The 19,887-nt window shown below is 37.5% G+C and overlaps 1 protein-coding gene across 4 annotated transcripts in view; it reads right to left on the reverse strand.

Moving 5' to 3' along the window:
* WNK3 (WNK lysine deficient protein kinase 3) overlaps nucleotides 1-19,887 on the reverse strand; it is a 130,763-nt gene that overhangs the window by 27,274 nt on the left and 83,602 nt on the right. For all 4 annotated transcript variants that reach the window (XM_028092887.2, XM_088029000.1, XM_028092886.1 and 1 more), the window contains exons 11-13: nucleotides 13,912-14,059; nucleotides 1,657-1,773; nucleotides 41-196 (exon numbers count right to left, since the gene is read on the reverse strand). In XM_028092887.2, the coding sequence (XP_027948688.1) occupies nucleotides 41-196; nucleotides 1,657-1,773; nucleotides 13,912-14,059 (421 nt within the window). The remainder of the gene's footprint in view (nucleotides 1-40; nucleotides 197-1,656; nucleotides 1,774-13,911; nucleotides 14,060-19,887) is intronic.

Raw genomic sequence — 19,887 nt, forward strand, 5'->3', positions numbered from 1 at the left:
TATATCTGAGAAGATCTATTTGCTAAATAACTGCTCTTACTTGGTTATTGTTGGATTCCACAATAATAGAGTCAATTCCAATGGCTCTATCTGCAGCAGAGTGGACATGAAGGATCTCCTGGGCTTGACCTACAATAGCCCTCAATTCTTCTACAAATTTTTCTTTCTCATTTTCTAGCACAAAGTTATCTTCAACCTGTCCAAAAGTAAAAGTAAGTCTATTAAATTTAGTTTCTCAAAATTTTAATATTGTATCAATGGTGACTACCTTAAAGAAAAGTAAATGAAAATTAAGTATTTAGATACAAAGGCCACAACAGAATTAAAAACAACCAGCACTGGGGCACCTGGGTGGCTTAGTCAGTTAGCATCCAACACTTGGTTTCAGCCCAGGTCATGATCTCAGGGTCTTGAGACTGAGCCCAGCATCAGGCTCCACACTCAGCGGGGAGTCTGCTTGAGATTCTCTCCCTCTGCCCCTCCCCCGGCTTGCACTCCTGTGCTCTCTAAAATAAATAAATCTTAAAAAAAAAGACCACACTAAAATGCCACATAAAACATTAACTTATTCTTATTTTGAGACCGCTGACATTTGTCAGATTGGAACTACCTAACATAGAAAAAGCCAGCATTTTAAAAACATCTCACATTCTATAAATTATCATTTGAGGAACATAACTGAGGCAATATTTATGATTACCACTAGGATGCCCAAACCCAAGTTTTTAAATCACAAAATGAAACATCTCTAAAGGTTATAAAGAACTGGAGAGTTCAGAAAATATTATGTTAAACAAGAGGCAGAACTGAAGTGGAGGGGGAATGGGAGGGATGGGGTGGCTGGGTGATGGATGTTGGGGAAGGTACGTGCCATGGTGAGCGCTGTGAATTGTGTAAGACGGATGAATTACAGACCTGAATTTTTGAAACAAATAATATATGTAAATTTTAAAAAAAGAAGAACTGTTACTAAAGAATTTTAGTTTTATTTCCTGTGTAACAATTATTAGATCAATAAAATATTTACTGAAAAAAAAACAAGAGGCAGAACTAACATTAACTTTTAAAATGTTTAATTCTGTTTCTCCAGGAATGCATATCTAAAGAAAACTGTCAGAAACAAAAGCATTAAGTACTCTTCCTTCCACCCTTACTTACCCGCATTAAAAAAAGGGCAAAACTACTAACTTAAGCCTCAATTCAAAGAAAATATGAAAACTAAAAGAAATGATGAGCATTACTTAAACACCTATTTGTAAGATGATATATCAGTAGCTAACACATTAGAATTACCTGGGGTATTTTACAAACTAGTGATGCTTAGGCCTTATGTCTAAAGATTCTGTTTTAATTAGGGACCCAGGCAATGGATTTGTTTTTAAAAAGCTCTTAAGGTGACTTTAACATGCAGCCAAGGATAAGAATCATTGACCTAGATAACCTCTTAATAAAACCCCCTCATATTTTAGAGATAAATATAGCGAAATGAAAGACGTTACAGTGGCTTACTTTTGATCATAAGTAATATAGTTCTGTGCAAATTTTAAAAACTAATGGTACTCTAAAAGTGATTGCTCTGAATAAATGAGGGGAGAATATGAGGGGAAAAGGAGACAGAATGCTAAAGGGAAAATAATTTGGTTTTATTATACTTACCATATAGTCTGCAATATCCTCTGGTGCATCACCATCAACATCAAATTTGAAGGTGACCATCTTGTTGTTGTGTGTCTCCAGTTGACATTCCACCATATTGTCTCCAGATACTGACACCTGGGCACAAACATGTCACCAATTTAAGAGTCACAGTTATTTATTATCTTCTCTTTGCAAATCAACTAAGGAACATCTAGATGAGCTTACATTCAATATATGGAAAAATAGTGTAAACTGTTGAGAATATAAAAAGATTGTTTTTCCCTATTGAAATAGTGCCTTAACACCCATTCTATGGCAAATATGAGTTAAATTAGCAAAATATGAATTAGAAATGTGATCCCCATGGGAAAGAAAAAGGAATACAACTTTTATAAAAAGACAAAAAAAGACAAAAAATCAGAAGAGTTACTCTATTTTTCCAAAATGCAAAGATCGTTCAGTCATTCATTTCCAAAATTTTCTTAATCCCACAAATTGGCTCTTTAAACAAAAGAAAATGCACTGCTATTGGAAATGTATACTGGTCCAACCTTTTTGGACAGCCCATCTAGCAATATGTGTTTAAAAAATTTTTTTAAAGATTTTATTTGTTTATTTGACAGAGAGAGATAGAGAAAGTATAAGCAAGGGGAGAGGGAGAAGCAAGCTCCCCGCTGAGCAGAGAGCCTGACGCAGGGCTAGATCCCAGGACCCTGGGATCACGACCCAAGCCAAAGGCAGACGATTAACAGACAGAGCCACCCAGGCACCCCTGTATTTTAGAATTTTTTGTCTTCATATATTTTCATTAGTTTTATTAATTTATTTTAAATTGAATTATAATTAACATGCACAGTTACATTGAATTCAGGTGTCTAACACACTGAATTAACAATTCCATACATTACTCAGTGCTCACCATGGTAAATGTACTCACCATCTGTCACCAAACAACGTTATTGCAATGTCCTTGACTATATTCCCTTTGCTGTGCATCCCTCCCAACAAAACAACTTCCCCTTTGCCAACCACTTTTATTCTCTGTATTAATGAGTTTGGTTTTTTGGTTTGTTTTTTGTTTGTCACTTTTTCACCCATTAATTCTACTTCTAGGAATGAAGCATTAAAAAGAATCAGGGATGGGGCACCTGGGTTGCTCAGTCGGTTAAGCGTCTGCCTTTGGCTCAGGTCATGATACCAGGGTCCTGGGATCGAGCCCCACATTGGGCTCCCTGCTCCACAGGAAGCCTGCTTCTCCCTCTCCCATTCCCCCTGCTTGTGTTCCCTCTCTCGCTGTGTCTCTGTCTGTCAAACAAATAAATAAAATCTTAAAAAAAAAAAGAATCAGGGATGTTTATAAAGATCTGTGTACAAGAGTGTTTGCTACAGAGAGAAACACACAGACAGATAGACAAAAGAAGAAAGACAAAAAGTTAAAGAAGACACAGACTAGCAGACAGAGAGACTGACAGACAGAAAACAACAATCTAAATGACAACAGAAGAAATTATTAAATTGTTATGTCTCTATATAAGGGACTATATTCTAAGATAACAATTGAAAATATTATATTACTGACACAATAAAATGTACATGATATACTAAGCTTTTAAAAAGGGAGAATATGACTTCTCAATCTATTGCAAAAAATAGAAGAGGAAGGAAAACTTCAAAATTTATTCTATGACACCAGCATTAACTGGATACAAAAGCAGATTAAGAAACTACAAAAAAAAAAAAAAAACTACAAGCCAATATCCCCGATAAACATGGATGCAAAAATACTCAACAAAATGCTACCAAACTGAATCCAACAACACATTTAAAAAATCATTCACTACAATCAAGTGGAATTTATTCCTGAGATGCAAGGGTGGTTCAATATTCACAAATCAATCAATGTGATACACACATCAATATAAGAAAGAATAAGAACCATATAATTATTTCAATAGACGAAGAAAAAGCATATGACAAAGCACAACATCCTTTCATGATGAAAATCCTCAATAAAATAGGTTTATAGGGAACATACCTCAACATAATAAAGGTCATATGTGAAAAATCAATAGATAACATCATGCTCAATGATAAAAAACTGAAACCTTTCCCCCCAAGGTCAGGAAAAATTCAAGGATGTCTACTCTCACCACTTTTATTCAACACAGTACTGGAAGTCCTAGCCATAGCAATCAGATGACAAAAACAAATAAAAGGAATCCAAATCAGTAAGGAAGAAGCAAAACTTTCATTATTTGTAGATGACATGATACTATATATAGAAAACCTAAAAAAAAAAAAAAAACGAAAAAACTACTAGAACCGATAAATGAATTTACTAAGGTCGCAGGATACAAAATCAATGTATAGAAATCAGTTGAATTTCAATACACTAATAATGAATTACCAGAAAGAAAAAGAAAGAAAGCAATCATATTTACAATTGCACCAAAAATGATAAAATACCTCGGAATAAACTTACCAAAGAGGCAAAAGACCTGTACTGTGAAAACTACAAAATACTGATGAAAGATGAAGATGACACAAAGAAATGGAAAGATATTCCATGCTCATGGATTGAAAGAACAAATACCGTTAAAATGACCATACTACGCAAAGCAATCTATACATTTCATGCAAACCCTATCAAAGTAACAACATTTTTCAGAGAACTAGAACAAAATATTCTAAAATTTGTATGTGACCACAAAAAATCCCTGATTAGCCAAAACAATCTTCAAAAAGAAAAGCAAAGCTAGAGGTATCACAATTGCACAAGTTATACCACAAAGCCATTGTAATCAAAACAGTATGATACTGGCACAAAAACAGACACACAGATGAACAGAACAGGATAGAAAGCCCAGAAATAAACACACAATTATATGGTCAATTAATCTTCAACAAAAGAGACAAGAATATGCAATTGGAAAAGACAAGTCTCTTTGAAAAATAGTGTTAGTAAAACTGGACAGTTACATGTAAAAGAATGAAACTGGACTACTTTCATACACCATACACAAAAACAAATTCAAAATGGATGAAAGAATTAAATGAGAGGCCTAAAACCATAAAAATCCTAGAAGGGAACACAGGCAGTAATTTCTGTGACATTGGCTGTACCAACATTATTCTAAATATGTCTCCTGAGGCAAGGTAAATAAAAGCAGAAATGAACTATTGGGACTATATCAAAATAAAAGTTTCTGTAAGGCAATGGAAACAATCAATGAAACTGAAAAACAACTTACTAAATGGGAGAAGATATTTGCAAATGACATATCCAATAAAGGGTTATTATCCAAAATAAAGAAAGAAATTATACAACTCAACACAAGAAATAAACCAGTTACAAAATGGGCAGAAGAGAGAGTCAGAGCTTGGCAAGATGGTGGAATAGGAGGACCCGGAGCTCACCCCATCCCATGTTTTCAACTAGGTATCATCCACATCCAAGTCAATAAACTGGAAAGTGATCCAAAGACTGGCAGAACAAACTCCACGACTAAATATAGGGAAGAAGCTTCACCTCAAAGGTTAGGAAGGTCAGAGGTGAAGAAGGCTGCCTACAGTAGGGACTAGCTGTGCATACAAAGATTGCTGAGAAACAGGTACTCAAGGAAAACTAATCCCATAACACATGGCTTTAAGAACCAGAGAGGTTGAATTCCATGAGTTTGTAAAACCAGTGGGGCTTAGAAACTGGAGCTTTGGAGGTCAGCTGACTCAGCACTGGGCAAGCCAGGAGGGCAAGTGATAGCTGGGAGTTGTTGCCTTTAAAGAGACAGCAACCTATGAGGAGGCAACATTAAAATGGAAGTTCAAAGCTGGAGGAAAACAAGAGAGAGATATGTTCATAATGATTTTGGACTGACATGGAGGACTTTTCCTAAAATGAGGGAGTCTGATGTGGAGCTCGACATGGGGCTCAACGTCACAACCCTGAGATCAAAACCGGAGCTGAAACCAAGAGTTGGATGCCCAACCCACTGCAGCACCCAGGCACCTCATAAAGTCACTACTTTCAAGAGCAGACGACACATGACTTTCTTAACACACAAAAACAGACTCAGAAAGCCAGAAAAAAATGAGGAGACAAAAACTTATCCCAGATGAAAGAACTGGACAAGGCCATAGCCAGAGACATAAGTAACATGCCTGATAGAGAATGCAAAAAATGATAAGGAAACTCACTGGACTTGAGAAGAGTGGAAGATATGAGTGAGACCCTTAATACAGAGATAAGGAAAGACATAGCAGAGATAAAGGACACAATAAATGAAATGGGAAACACACTTAATGAAAAGAACAGCAGGAGAGAAGAAGCAGAGAAATGAATTACTGACTGGGAAGAAAGTAGTAGAAAGGAATCAAGCTGAACAAAAGAGAGACAAAAGAACTATGCAACAAAAGAATAGACTTAGGGAACTCAGTGAATCCATCAAATGTAATAACGTTCAAATAACAGGAGGCCCAAAAGAAGAAGAGAGAGAAAGGGGTGGGGGAAGAACATTTATTTCAAGAAATAATAGTTAAAAAACATGCCCATCTAGGGAAGGAAGCAAAATCCAGATCCAAGAGGCACAGAAACCCCCCCCAAAGAATAAACAAAAGCAGAGTGATACCAAGACATACTGTAATTAAATTTGCAAAATGTAGTAACAAAGAAAAAAATCTCAAAAGCAGTAAGACTAAAGAAATCCTTAACTTACAAAGGAAAAATCATAAGGCTAGCAGGACATTTTTCAACAGAAACTTTGCAAGCCAAAAGGGAGTGGCATGATCTATTCAAAGTGCTGAAGGGGAAAAATCTGGAGCCAAGAATACTCTATACAGCAAAGCTATCATTCTGTATAAAAGAAGAGACAGAGATTCACAAACAAACAAAAACTAAAGCAGTTCATGATCACTAAACCAGCCCTGTAAGAAATATTAAAAAGGACTCTGAGCAGAAAAGAGAAAGCAAAAGTGACAGTATACGGGGCTCCTGGGTGGATCAGTTGAGCATCCGACTCTTGATTTCGGCTCAGGTCATGATCTCAGGGTTCTGAGACTGAGTCCCTAGGGAGTCTCCTAGAGACTCCCTCTCCCTCTCCTTCTGTCCCTCCCCCCACTCGCGTGCATGCTCTCTCTCTAAAATGAATAAACAAATAAATCTTTAAAAGTAAAAAAATGGAAAAATAACAGTAGAGATGTAAAGAGAAAAGTGGTAAAAATGAGTATTTCCGTCAAAAATCAGTTAAGGAACTCACTAAAAAAAGGATAAAATGAACTAACATATACCTAAAACATGGGGAGGACAGGAGTAAAAAATGGGTTCAAACTTAAATGACCATCAACCTAACATAGACTGCAATATGCAGTAGATATTTTATCAAATTTATCATATATCAAACATCACATATCAAACCACTGATATTCAAAAGTAAAGAGAAAGAAATTCCAACATATCACTAAAAATAAGCAATACATGAAAGAGAAAAACACAAGGGTTAGAGAAAATCTTCAGAAACAACCATAAACAAATAATAAAATGCAATAAATACATATCTAATAGATATGTAATTGATAATTACTTTCAATATAATAATTGGAATAAATGCTCCAGTGAAAAGACATAGGTAACAGAATGTATAAGAAAACAATGCCGATCTATATGCTGCCTACAAGAGACCGATTTTACATCTAAAGACATATGAAGATCAAAAGTGACAGGATGGATAAACATCTATCATGCAAATGGATGTCAAAAGAAAGCCAGAAATCAGTGGCATTCCTATACACCAACAACAAGACAGAAGAAAGAGAAATTAAGGAGTCGATCCCATTTAAAATTGCACCCCAAACCATAAGATACCTAGGAATAAATCTAACCAAAGAGGCAATGAATCTGTACTCAGAAAATTATAAAATACTCATGAAAGAAATTGAGGAAGACACAAAGAAATGGAAAAACATTCTACGCTCACAAATTGGAAGCACAAATATTGTGAAGAAGTTAATGTTACCTAGAGCAATCTACACATTCAATGCAATCCTTATCAAAATACCATCCACTTTTTTCAAAGAAATGGAACAAATAATCCTAAAATTTGTGTGGAACCAGAAAAGATCCTGAATAGCCAGAGGAATGTTGAAAAAGAAAAGCAAAGCTGGTGGCATCACAATTCTGGACTTCAAGCTCTATTACAAAGCTGTCATCATCAAGACAGTATGGTACTGGCACAAAAACAGATACATAGATCAATGGAACAGAATAGAGAACCCAGAAATGGACCCTCAACTCTATGGTCAACTAATCTTCAACAAAGCAGGAGAGAATGTCCAATGGAAAAAGGAGAGTCTCTTCAAAAAATGGTGTTGGGAAAATTGGACAGCCACATGCAGAAGAATGAAACTGGGCCATTTCCTTACACCACACACAAAAATAGACTCAAAATGGTTGAAAGACCTAAATGTGAGAGAGGAGTCCATCAAAATCCTAAAGGAGAACACAGGCAGCAACCTCTTCAACCTCAGCCGCAGCAACTTTTTCCTAGAAACATCGCCAAAGGTAAGGGAAGCAAGGGCCAAAATGAACTATTGGGACTTCATCAAGATAAAAAGCTTTTGCACAGCAAAAGAAAGAGTCAACAAAACCAAAAGACAACTGACAGAATGGGAGAAGATATCTGCAAATGAAATATGAGATAAAGGGCTAGTATCCAAAATCTATAAAGAACTTATCAAACTCAACACCCAAAGAACAAATGATCCAATCAAGAAATGGGCAAAGGACATGAACAGACATTTTTCCAAAGAAGACATGCAAATGGCCAACAGACACATGAAAAAGTGCTCAACATCACTTGGCATCAGGGAAATCCAAATCAAAACCTCAATGAGATACCACCTCACACCAGTCAGAATGGCTAAAATTAACAAGTCAGGAAAGGACAGATGTTGGCAGGGATGTGGAGAAAGGGGAACCCTCCTACACTGTTGGTGGGAATGCAAGCTGGTGCAGCCACTCTGGAAAACAGTATGGAGGTTCTTCAAAAAGTTGAAAATAGAGCTAGCATACGACCCAGGTATTTACCCCAAAGATACAAATGTAGTGATCTGAAGGGGTACGTGCACCCCGATGTTTATAGCAGCAATGTCCACAATAGCCAAACTATGGAAAGAGCCAAGATGTCCATCGACAGATGAATGGATAAAGAAGATGTGTATATATACAGTGGAATATTATGCAGCCATCAAAAGGAATGAAATCTTGCCATTTGCAATGACATGGATGGAACTGGAGGGTATTATGCTGAGTGAAATAAGTCAATCAGAGAAATACATGTATCATATGACCTCACTGATATGAGGAATTCTTAATCTCAGGAAACAAACTGAGGGTTGCTGGAGTGGTGGGGGATGGGAGGGATGGGGTGGCTGGCTGATAGACATTGAGGAGGGTATGTGCTATGGTTAACACTGTGAATTGTGTAAGACTGTTGAATCGCAGACCTGTACCTCTGAAACAAATAATACATTATATGCTAAAAAAAAAAAAGAAGAAGATAGCAGGGAGGGAAGAATAAAGGGGGGCAGGAATTGAGGGGGAGATGTACCATGAGAGACTACAGGCTCTGAGAAACAAACTGAGGGTTCTAGAGGGGAGGAGGATGGGGGGATGGGTTAGCCCGGTGATGGGTATTAAAGAGGGCACATACTGCATGGAACCCTGGGTATTACACGCAAATAATGAATCATGGAACACTACATCAAAAACTAATGATGTAATGTGCGGTGATTAACATAACATAATAATAAAAATAAATAATAAAACCCTTGGAATTTCCAAAGTGGAAAAAAAAAAGCCAGAATAGTAATACTTATATCAGACAAACTATACGTTAAAACCAAAAATGTAAGGAGACACAAAAAAGGACACGACAAATAATAAAGGTGACAATCCAACAAGAAGCTATAATAACTGTAAATATTTATGAACCTAATATGGGACCACCAAAATACATAAAATAGTTAATAACAAACATAAATGAAGTTATTGATAATAATACAATAATAGCAGGGGACTTAAACACCCTACTTACATCAATGGACATATCATCTAAACAGATAATCAACAACAAAGAAACACTGGCTTTGAATAACACATTGGAACAGATGGATTTAACACATATATTCATAAGATTCCATCCCAAAACAGCAGAATACATATTCTTTTCAAGTGCACACTGAACAACCTACAGAATAGATCACGTATTAGCTCTCAAAACAAGCCACAACAAATTCAAGAAGACTGAAGTCATACCATGCATCTTTTCTGACCACAACACTATGAAACTAGAAGTCAACCACAAGAAAAATCTGGAAAGACTAAATATATGCAGGTTAAATAACATGCAACTAGTCCATGAATGGCTCAACCAGGAAATAAAAGAAGAAATAAAAAATTACATAGAAATAAATGAAAATGAAAACACAATGGTCCATGGGCACCTGGGTGGCTCAGTTGGTTAAGTGACTGCCTTCGGCTCAGGTCATGATCCTGGAGTCCCTGGATCGAGTCCCGCATCGGGCTCCCCACTCAGCGGGGAGTCTGCTTCTCCCTCTGACCCTCCCCCCTTCTCCTGTGCTCTCTCTCTCTCATTCTCTCTGTCTCAAATAAATAAATAAAATCTTTAAAAAAAAAAAAGAAAACACAATGGTCCAAAACCTCAGGAATGCAGCAGAAGCTGTTCTAAGATGAAGTTTAGAGCAATACAGGCGTACCTCAAAAAGCAAGAAAACTCTCAAATAAACAACCTGATCTTCCATCTAAAGGAGCTAGAGAAAAACAACAAACAAAACCTTAAACCAGCAGAAGTAAAGAATAAAGATTAGAGCAGAAATAAATGATATAGAAACTGGAAAAAAAAATAGAACAGACCAGTGAAAGCAAGGGCTGGCTCTATGAAAAAAATTAATAAAACTGATAAACCTCTACTGAGACTTATCAAGAAAAAAAGAAAAAGGGCTCAAATAAATAAAATCACAAATTAGCAAAGAGAAATAACCACCAACACCACATGTAGAAACAATCATAAGAGAACATTATGAAAAACTGGCATATGCCAGAAATTGGGCAACCTAGAAGAAATGGATAAATTCCTACAAATAGATAAACTACCAAAACCGAAACAGAAGGGAATAGAAAATTTGAACAGATAACCAGCAAAGAATTGGAGTCAGTAATCAAAAAACTCCCAACAAACAAAAGTCTGGGTCAGATGGCTTCACAAGTGAATGCTACCAAACATTTAAGGAAGAGTTACACTTATTCTTCTCAAACTTTTCCAAAAAATAGAGAGGAAAGGAAAACTTGCAAATTTAGTCTGACAGAAGCATTACCCTGATACCAAACTCAGATAAAGACACCACTAGAAAGAGAACTATAGACCAATATCTCTGATGAACATACACATAAAAATCAATGTTTAAAAGGAAAAGCAGGGGTGCCTGGATGGCTCAGTTGGTTAAGCGTGAGACTCTTGATTTCACCTCAAGTTATGATCTCAGGGTTGTGAGATTAAGCCTCATACTGGGCTCCATGCTCAGCAGGTAGTCTGCTTCTCTTCCTCTCTCCCTCTCCCTGTGCCCCTCCCTCCACTCACACTCACACTCTCTCTAAAACAAATAAATACATAAATCTTTAAAAAGTAAAAATAAAAGGAAAAGCAAGCCGGAGGCATCACAAATCTAGACATCAGGTTATACGACTAAGCTGCATTAATCAAAACACTATGGTACTGGCAAACATATAAATCAATGAAAGATAATAGAAAATCCAGAAGTAAACCCACAACTTTAGGATCAATTAATCTTCAACAAAGCAGGAAACAATATCCAATGGTAAAGGACAGTCTATTCAAAAAATGATGCTGGAAAAACTGGACAGCAACATGCAAAAGAATGAAATTCCACCACTTTCTTACACCATACACAAAAAAAATTCAAAATGGATTAAAGATCTAAATGTAAGACCTAAAACTGCAAAAATCCTAGAAGAGAAGACAAGCAGTAACTTCTTGACATCAGCACTAGCAACTTCTTTCTAGTTATATCTCCTGAAGAAAGGGAAACAAAAGCAAAAATGATCTACTGGGACTACAACAAAATAAAAAGCTTCTACACAGCAAAGGAAACAACAAAATTAAAAGGCAACCTGTGGGGGCACCTGGGTGGATCAGTTGGTTAAGCATCTGCCTTCGGCTCAGGTCATGATCTGGGGTCATGGGATTGAGCCCCGCTTCGGGCTCCCTGCTCAGTGGGGAGCCTGCTTCTCCCTCTGCCTCTGCCCCTCCCCCTGCTTGTGCTCTCTCTCTGTCAACATAAATAAATAAAATCTTTAAAAAAATAAAATAAAATAAAAGGCAATCTATGGAATGGGAGAAGATATTTGCAAATTACATATCTGATAAAGGGCTAGTATACAAAATATATAAAGAATTTATAAAACTTGGGGCGCCTGTGTGGCTCAGTCATTAAGCGTCTGCCCTCAGCTCAGGTCAGGATTCCAGCATTCTGGGATCGAGCCCCGCATTGGGCTCCCTGCTCAGCGGGGAGGCCGCTTCTCCCATTCCCCCTGCTTATGTTCTCTCTCTCACTGTGTCTCTCTGTCAAATAAATAAATAAAATCTGTTACAGAAAAAAGAATTTATAAAACTCAACACAACAAAAACAAATAATCCAATTACAAAGTTGTCAGAAGACACAGACATTTCTCCAAAGAAGACATTAAGATGGCCAACAGACACATGAAAAGATACTCATCATCACAGAAATGCAAATCAAAACTACAATGAGCTACATTTAGCCATTCCAGCAATCACCTCATGCTTGCTGGAATGGCTAAAATCAACAACACAAGAAAAAACAGTTCTTGACAAGGATGTGGAAAAAAAGGAACCCTCATGCACTATTGCTTGGAATGCAAACTGGTGTAACCACTGTGGAAAACAATATGGAGGTTCCTCAAAAAGTTCAAAATAGAACTACCCCATGATCCAGCCATCATACTACTGGGTATTTACAGAAAGAATACATAAACACTAATTCAAAGGGATATATATGCCCCTATGTTAATAGCAGCACTATTTACAATGACTAAGATATGGAAGCAACTCAAGTGTCCATCGATTGATGAATGGATAAAGAAGATGTGGTACACACACACACACACACACACACACACACACACACACACACACACACACAATGGAATATCATTCAGCCATAAAAAAGAATGAAATCTTGTCATTTGCAACAAAATAGATGGCGCCCAATAGTGTAATGCTAAATGCAATGTCAGTGAAAGACAAGTAACATAACATTTTACTTATATGTGGTATTTAAGAAACAAATGAAAAATTGAAAAAAGAGAGAGAGACAAGCAAGAAACAGACTATAGAGAACAAACTGATGTTTACCACAGGAGCGGTATATGGGGGAATGGGTGAAATAGATGATACGGATTAGAGTACCCTTATCATGATGAGCACTAAGTAATGTACACAACTGCATATTGTACACCTGAAACTAATTTAACACTGTATGTTAACTATACTGGAATTAAAATTAAAAACAATAAAATTAATATATATGTGTACGTGTGTGTGTGCACATGTGTGTGTGTTCAGCAAAAGAAAAAGGAAGAATAGGAAATTATATATGTAGGTTTAAGCATCCATCCAAAATGTACATCACATTGGTTAGAAATATCAGCTTTAAAGTCTGAACGGGATTCAGATCTGACTATCACTTGCTAATTCAATGACTGTAGGCAAATTACTTTACCTCTCTAATCTTCAGCACCTTCATTTGTAAAGATGAATATACTAACATCTATCATACAGGGATACTGAAGGATTAAATGACAAAACAAATGCATAACATTTGGGGTGTCTAACACAAAAGAATACAATAAATTTGCTACTATTACTAGTACTGTTATAACCTTAATAATGTAAAATACTACATATACATACAGGGAAAAAAAGATGAAAACTAAAATATTAATAGGAACTATCTCTGAGAGGTGGTAAAAAGTGATTTTTATTTTCTTCCTGGTATTTTGCCTATATTTTCTAGTACATAATATTTTTATCAGAAAAAATTTTAATGAAGAGACATTAGCATTTCACAATGCTCTATACTCATGTCTGAAGCAACATGGCCCCGACCTGTCAACACAGACCTCTACACACACTCTTAACCAAATAATATTTACACACTGACCTGAAGGACAGTAAGTTGGAATTTAGTCCCCTTCTCTGGTCGAGGACAGGAAGCTCTTCTTTGTTTGATCCGATCTTGTTTGCCATTTCCACAGGGGTTATCAGGGGTATTGATGTTTTCCTTCACAGCTGCCACATCCGGATTCAAACTAGTTATTAGAAAAAAAACAAAAGCAAGTCCTATTCAATTTCTCAGAGAAAACATTATTCCATGATTCTCAAAGCCCAGTATTTAACCCAAATGAGAATTAACATCTGAAATTCTATGATGTCTAGAATAATTCCATTCTGATGGTAAGCTTCTAGAAAAACTCCAACTATAAAATAATACATAATAAGTTTAAGGAAAATAAATAAGAAATATAATGTCTGAGAATATACAAAAAGCAAATTGTACACTTTAAATTGGTTAATTTAATGGTATGTGAATTATATATCAATAAAGATATTTTTCAAAGTTATGAAAAACTGAGATAATATGTATTTATTGGCAATCACCTGACAGTAGTGGGAATGAAAGAAAAACACTGTCATTGATGGACCTCTGTGGAACCTTTTATTGGAAGATGCTCTTGATCAATTTTATCTTGTTTGTTTTGGGGTATATTATTAATGTGTTCAAATAAAACTCTAATAAACAATTTTCACTCAAAATATACCTGTTTATGGGTTGGACTCAAAAGGGCATAGACAAACCAAGTGGGGGAGACAGGAACAGGGTAGGAGAAAGAACAAAAAATGAAAATGAGATTTAAAAAAATGTGGTAGTGGTTTGTTAGAAGGTGGTGGTGGAGTAGGAGGACCCTACACTTGCCTGTCCCATGAATACAACCAGATAACTATCAAATCATCCAAAATACACCAGAAATGGACCTGAAGACTGGAAGAACAACTACACAACTAAAGGTAGAGAAGAAGCCACACTTAAGAAGATAGAAAGTGTGGAGGCATGTTTGGGAGAGAATCAGATCGTAGCCCCTGGGGTGGGAAGGAAGCAGTAGTCACAGAAAAGGGTTAGACAGACTAACACACAGGGGAATGCATGGGAAAACAAATCCGCATAACAATTGGCTTGGAAAGCAAGAGGGACCAAATTTCATGACTTTCGGCCACCAGCAGGGCATAAACCCTGGAGTTTTAAAGGTCACTGGACTTGGCTGGGATACAGCCCAGAAGGCATTGTGCTACTCTTGCAGAGCAGGCAGGCAAACAACCTATGAGTATACAGTGTGGCAACAGTGATATGAAGAGCACCTGGAGTACACAGTGGGGAGGTTATTTGTTCATTTTAGACCACATCCCAGAGAGGCAGGTTCACAGAGAGAAACCTTCAGGAAGAAAAGAACTAGGCAGTGCCATTTCCTTCCCCTGACCCTAAGTGTAAGCACAGGGCCACCACAGGAACCAGCACAATTCTGACAATCCCGACCTGACATGCTTATACCAAGCCCCACATTCTAGTGGAACCCCCACATTCTAGTGGAACCCCTAGTCCCAGTCTCCACTGCCTCAATCCCATCTTAGAGGGTCCCTCCCCCAGAAGACTGGCCCCAAACTCTGCTCACAAAATGCTTCCTGACTCAGGAGTTTTGCAGAGCCTCAGTTATAGTGGCAGTGAGATCAGGTCTCATTTCACAAACAGACCAGAGCACACCTAGTTAAAACATGCCACATTCAGGCAAGGAACCAAACACTGCCCACAACACACAAAGAGAGCCTCTGCAAACAACTGGCCTGAAGGATAAAGTGGCTAGGACAAAATAAGAGCATACACAGCACACACTGGAGACACTCCTGTAAGCACCAGGCCCTGGGGAACAAGGGACACTACTGGGCAAGGCACTACAGGATCTCTTCATCATAAGGCCATTACCCTCATGAATAGAAGATGTAGTTGACTTTCCTAAAACAGAGGAACAGGCACAAAAATGGAGGTAAAATGAGAAGACAGAGATTTATCCCAAATGAAAGAAGAGGACAAAGCCACAGCCAGAAACCTAAGTAAAACAGAAATACGTAACATGTCTGATAGAGAATTTAAAGTAATGATCACGAACATACTCACTGGACTTGAGAAAAGAATGGAGGACATCAGTGAGACCCTTAACACAGAGATAAGGAATAACATAGCAGCAATAAAAGGCTCAGTAAATGAAATGAGAAGCACACTTGATGGAATGAGGAGCAGAATAGAAGAAGTAGAGGAACAAATTAGTGACCTAGAAGACAGAATAATGGCAAGTCATCAAGATGAGCAAGAGAGAAAAAAGAATTATGAGAAATGAAAATAGACTTAGGAAACACAGTGACTCCACCAAATGTAATAACATTCATATTATAGGAGTCCTAGAAGAAGAGAGAGAAAAGGGGATAGAAAATTTATTAGAAGAAATAATAGCTGAAAACTTCCCTAATCTGGGGAAGGTAACAGATATCCAGATCCAGGAGGCATGAGAACACCAACAAAATCAACTAAAAGAGATCCATACCAAGATATATTCTAATTAAACTGGCAAAAAAAACAGTGATAAAGAAAAAAATTTAAGGGGCACCTGGGTGGCTCATTGGTTAAGCATCTGCCTTCAGCTCAAGTCATGATCCTGGGGTACTGGGATTGAGCCCCTGCTCCCGGGAGCAGGGAGCCTGTTTTTCCATCTCCCTCTGCAATCCCCCTGCTTCTGCTCCCTTTCCCTCCCTCTCTCTCTATATATAAAATAAATAAAATATTTAAAAAAATTTTTAAAGCAGCAAGGCAAAAGAAGATAGTAACATAGAAGAGAAACTCCATAAGGATAAGCAGGGGATTTTTCAGCAGAAGCTTTGCAAGCCAGAGGGGAGTGGCATGATAGGTTCAAAGCGCTTAATGAGAAAAATGTGCAGCCAAGATTACTCTATCCATCAAGGCTACCATTCAGAACAGAAGGAGAGATAAAGAGTTTCCTGGACAAATAAAAACTAAAGGAGTTAATGACCACTAAATCAGCTCTATAAAAAATATTAAAGGGATACCATCCACTTTTTTCAAAGAAATGGAACAAATAATCCTAAAATTTGTATGGAACCAGAAGAGACGCCGAATAGCCAGAGGAATCTTGAAAAAGAAAAGCAAAGCTGGCGGCATCACAATTCCGGACTTCCAGCTCTATTACAAAGCTGTCATCATCAAGACAGTATGGTACTGGCACAAAAACAGACACATAGATCAATGGAACAGAATCGAGAGCCCAGAAATGGACCCTCAACTCTATGGTCAACTTATCTTTGACAAAGCAGGAAAGAATGTCCAGTGGAAAAAAGACAGTCTCTTCAACAAATGGTGTTGGGAAAATTGGACAGCCACATGCAGAAGAATGAAACTGGACCATTTCCTTACACCACACACAAAAATAGACTCCAAATGGTTGAAAGACCTAAACGTGAGACAGGAGTCTATCCAAATCCTAAAGGAGAACACAGGTAGCAACCTCTTCGACCTCAGCCGCAGCAACTTCTTCCTAGAAACATCACCAAAGGCACAGGAAGCCAGGGCAAAAATGAACTATTGGGATTTCATCAAGATAAAAAGCTTTTGCACAGCAAAAGAAACAGTCCACAAAACCAAAAGACAACCGACAGAATGGGAGAAAATATTTGCAAATGACATATCAGATAAAGGGCTAGTATCCAAAATCTATAAAGAACTTATCAAACTCAACACCCAAAGAACAAATAATCCAATCAAGAAATGGGCAGAAGACATGAACAGACATTTTTCCAAAGAAGACATCCAAATGGCCAACAGGCACATGAAAAAGTGCTCAACATCGCTCGGCATCAGGGAAATCCAAATCAAAACCTCAATGAGATACCACCTCACACCAGTCAGAATGGCTAAAATTAACGAGTCAGGGAACAACAGATGTTGGCGGGGATGTGGAGAAAGGGGAACCCTCCTACACTGTTGGTGGGAATGCAAGCTGGTGCAACCCCTCTGGAAAACAGTATGGAGGTTCCTCAAACAGTTGAAATTAGAGCTACCATTCGATCCAGCAATTGCACTACTGGGTATTTACCCCAAAGATACAAATGTAGGGCCCCGAAGGGGTACGTGCACCCCAATGTTTATAGCAGCAATGTCCACGATAGCCAAACTGTGGAAAGAGCCAAGATGTCCATCGACAGATGAATGGATAAAGAAGATGTGGTATATATACACAATGGCATATTATGCAGCCATCAAAAGGAATGAGATCTTGCCATTTGCAACGATGTGGATGGAACTGGAGGGTGTTATGCTGAGTGAAATAAGTCAATCAGAGAAAGACATGTATCATATGACCTCACTGATATGAGGAATTCTTAATCTCAGGAACAAACTGAGGGTTGCTGGAGTGGTCGGGGGTGGGAGGGAGGGGGTGGCTGGGTGATAGACATTGGGGAAGATATGTGCTATGGTGAGCGCTGTGAATTGTGTAAGACTGTTGAATCACAGATCTGAAACAAATAACGCAACATATTTTAAGAAAAAAGAAAAAGAAGAAGATAGCAGGAGAGGAAGAATGAAGGGGAGTAAGTCAGAGGGGGAGACGAACCAGGAGAGATGATGGACTCTGAAAAACAAACTGAGGTTTCTAGAGGGGAGGAGGGTAGGGGGATGGATTAGCCTGGTGATGGGTATTAAAGAGGGCACATTCTGCATGGAGCACTGGGTGTTATGAACAAACAATGAATCATGGAACACTACACCAAAACAAATTGTAATATATGGTGATTAACATAACAATAAAAATTTAAAAAAAAATATTAAAGGGGACTCCCTGAGTGGAAAGGGGAGACCCAAAATGAAAGTATAAAGGTAGGAAACTAAAGCAGTAGAAATTAGTATTTCTGTAAAAATTCAGTCAAGGTATTCACAAAATAAATGGAAAACATGTAAAATATGTAAATATGTGAAATACGACAAAATATTCCTAAAATGTGGGGAGAAGAGTAAAGAATGGGTCTAAACTTAAACAATCATCAAAATAATATAGACTGCTACATGCAGAAGATGTCATACACAAACCTAACAGTAACCATATAACAAAAACCACTAATAAATATGTAAATAACAAAGAGAAAAAAATCCCAATATATCAGTAAGGAAAATCACCAAATGATGAAAGAGATAAAAATACAGGATCAGAAAAAAATCTTCAGAAACAACCATGAAACAAAGAATAAAATGACAATATATTTTCAATAATTACTTTGAAGGTAAATGGACTAAATGCTCCAATCAAAAGTCATAGGGGGACAGAATGGGTAAAAAAATAAGACCCACCTATATGCAGCCTACAAGAGACTCACTTTAGACCTAAAGACACTAACAGATTGAAAATGAGGGAGTGGAGAAACATCTATCATGAAAATGTATGTCAACAGAAAGATGGAGGAGCAATACTTATATCAGAGAAAACAGACTTTAAAACAAAGACTAACAAGAGAAAAAGGAGGGCAATATATAATCATAAAGGGGATACCCAACCAGAAGATACAACAATTTTAAATATCTAGGCACCCAATGAATGAGCAAAAAAAGAAAGAGTTAATAACAAATATAAATAATCAATAACCATACAATAGTTAGTTACTTTAACACCCAAATTACATCAATGAGCTGATCATCTAAACAGAACACCGGGCACCTGGGTGGCTCAGGCAGTTAAGCATCTGCATCTCAGCTCATGATCTCATGGTCCTGGGATAGAGCCCCACGTAGGGCTCCCTGCTCCGTGGGGAGTCTGCCTCTCCCTCTCCCTCTGCCCCTCCCCACTGCTCATGCTCTCTCTCTCTCTCTCTCTCTCTCACTCTCAATCTCTCAAATAAATAAAATCTTTTTTAAAAATGAACATCAACAAGGGAACAATGGCTCTGAATGACACTGGAAAAGATGGATTTAACATATATATTCAGAACATTCCATCCTAAAACAAGAGAATACACATTCTTTTCAAGT

Source organism: Eumetopias jubatus, unplaced genomic scaffold (assembly GCF_037043125.1).
Source record: "Eumetopias jubatus isolate StellerSeaLion01/CBP00866 unplaced genomic scaffold, mEumJub1_p1.0 scaffold_11, whole genome shotgun sequence".
In the NCBI taxonomy this organism is placed as follows: domain Eukaryota; kingdom Metazoa; phylum Chordata; class Mammalia; order Carnivora; family Otariidae; genus Eumetopias; species Eumetopias jubatus.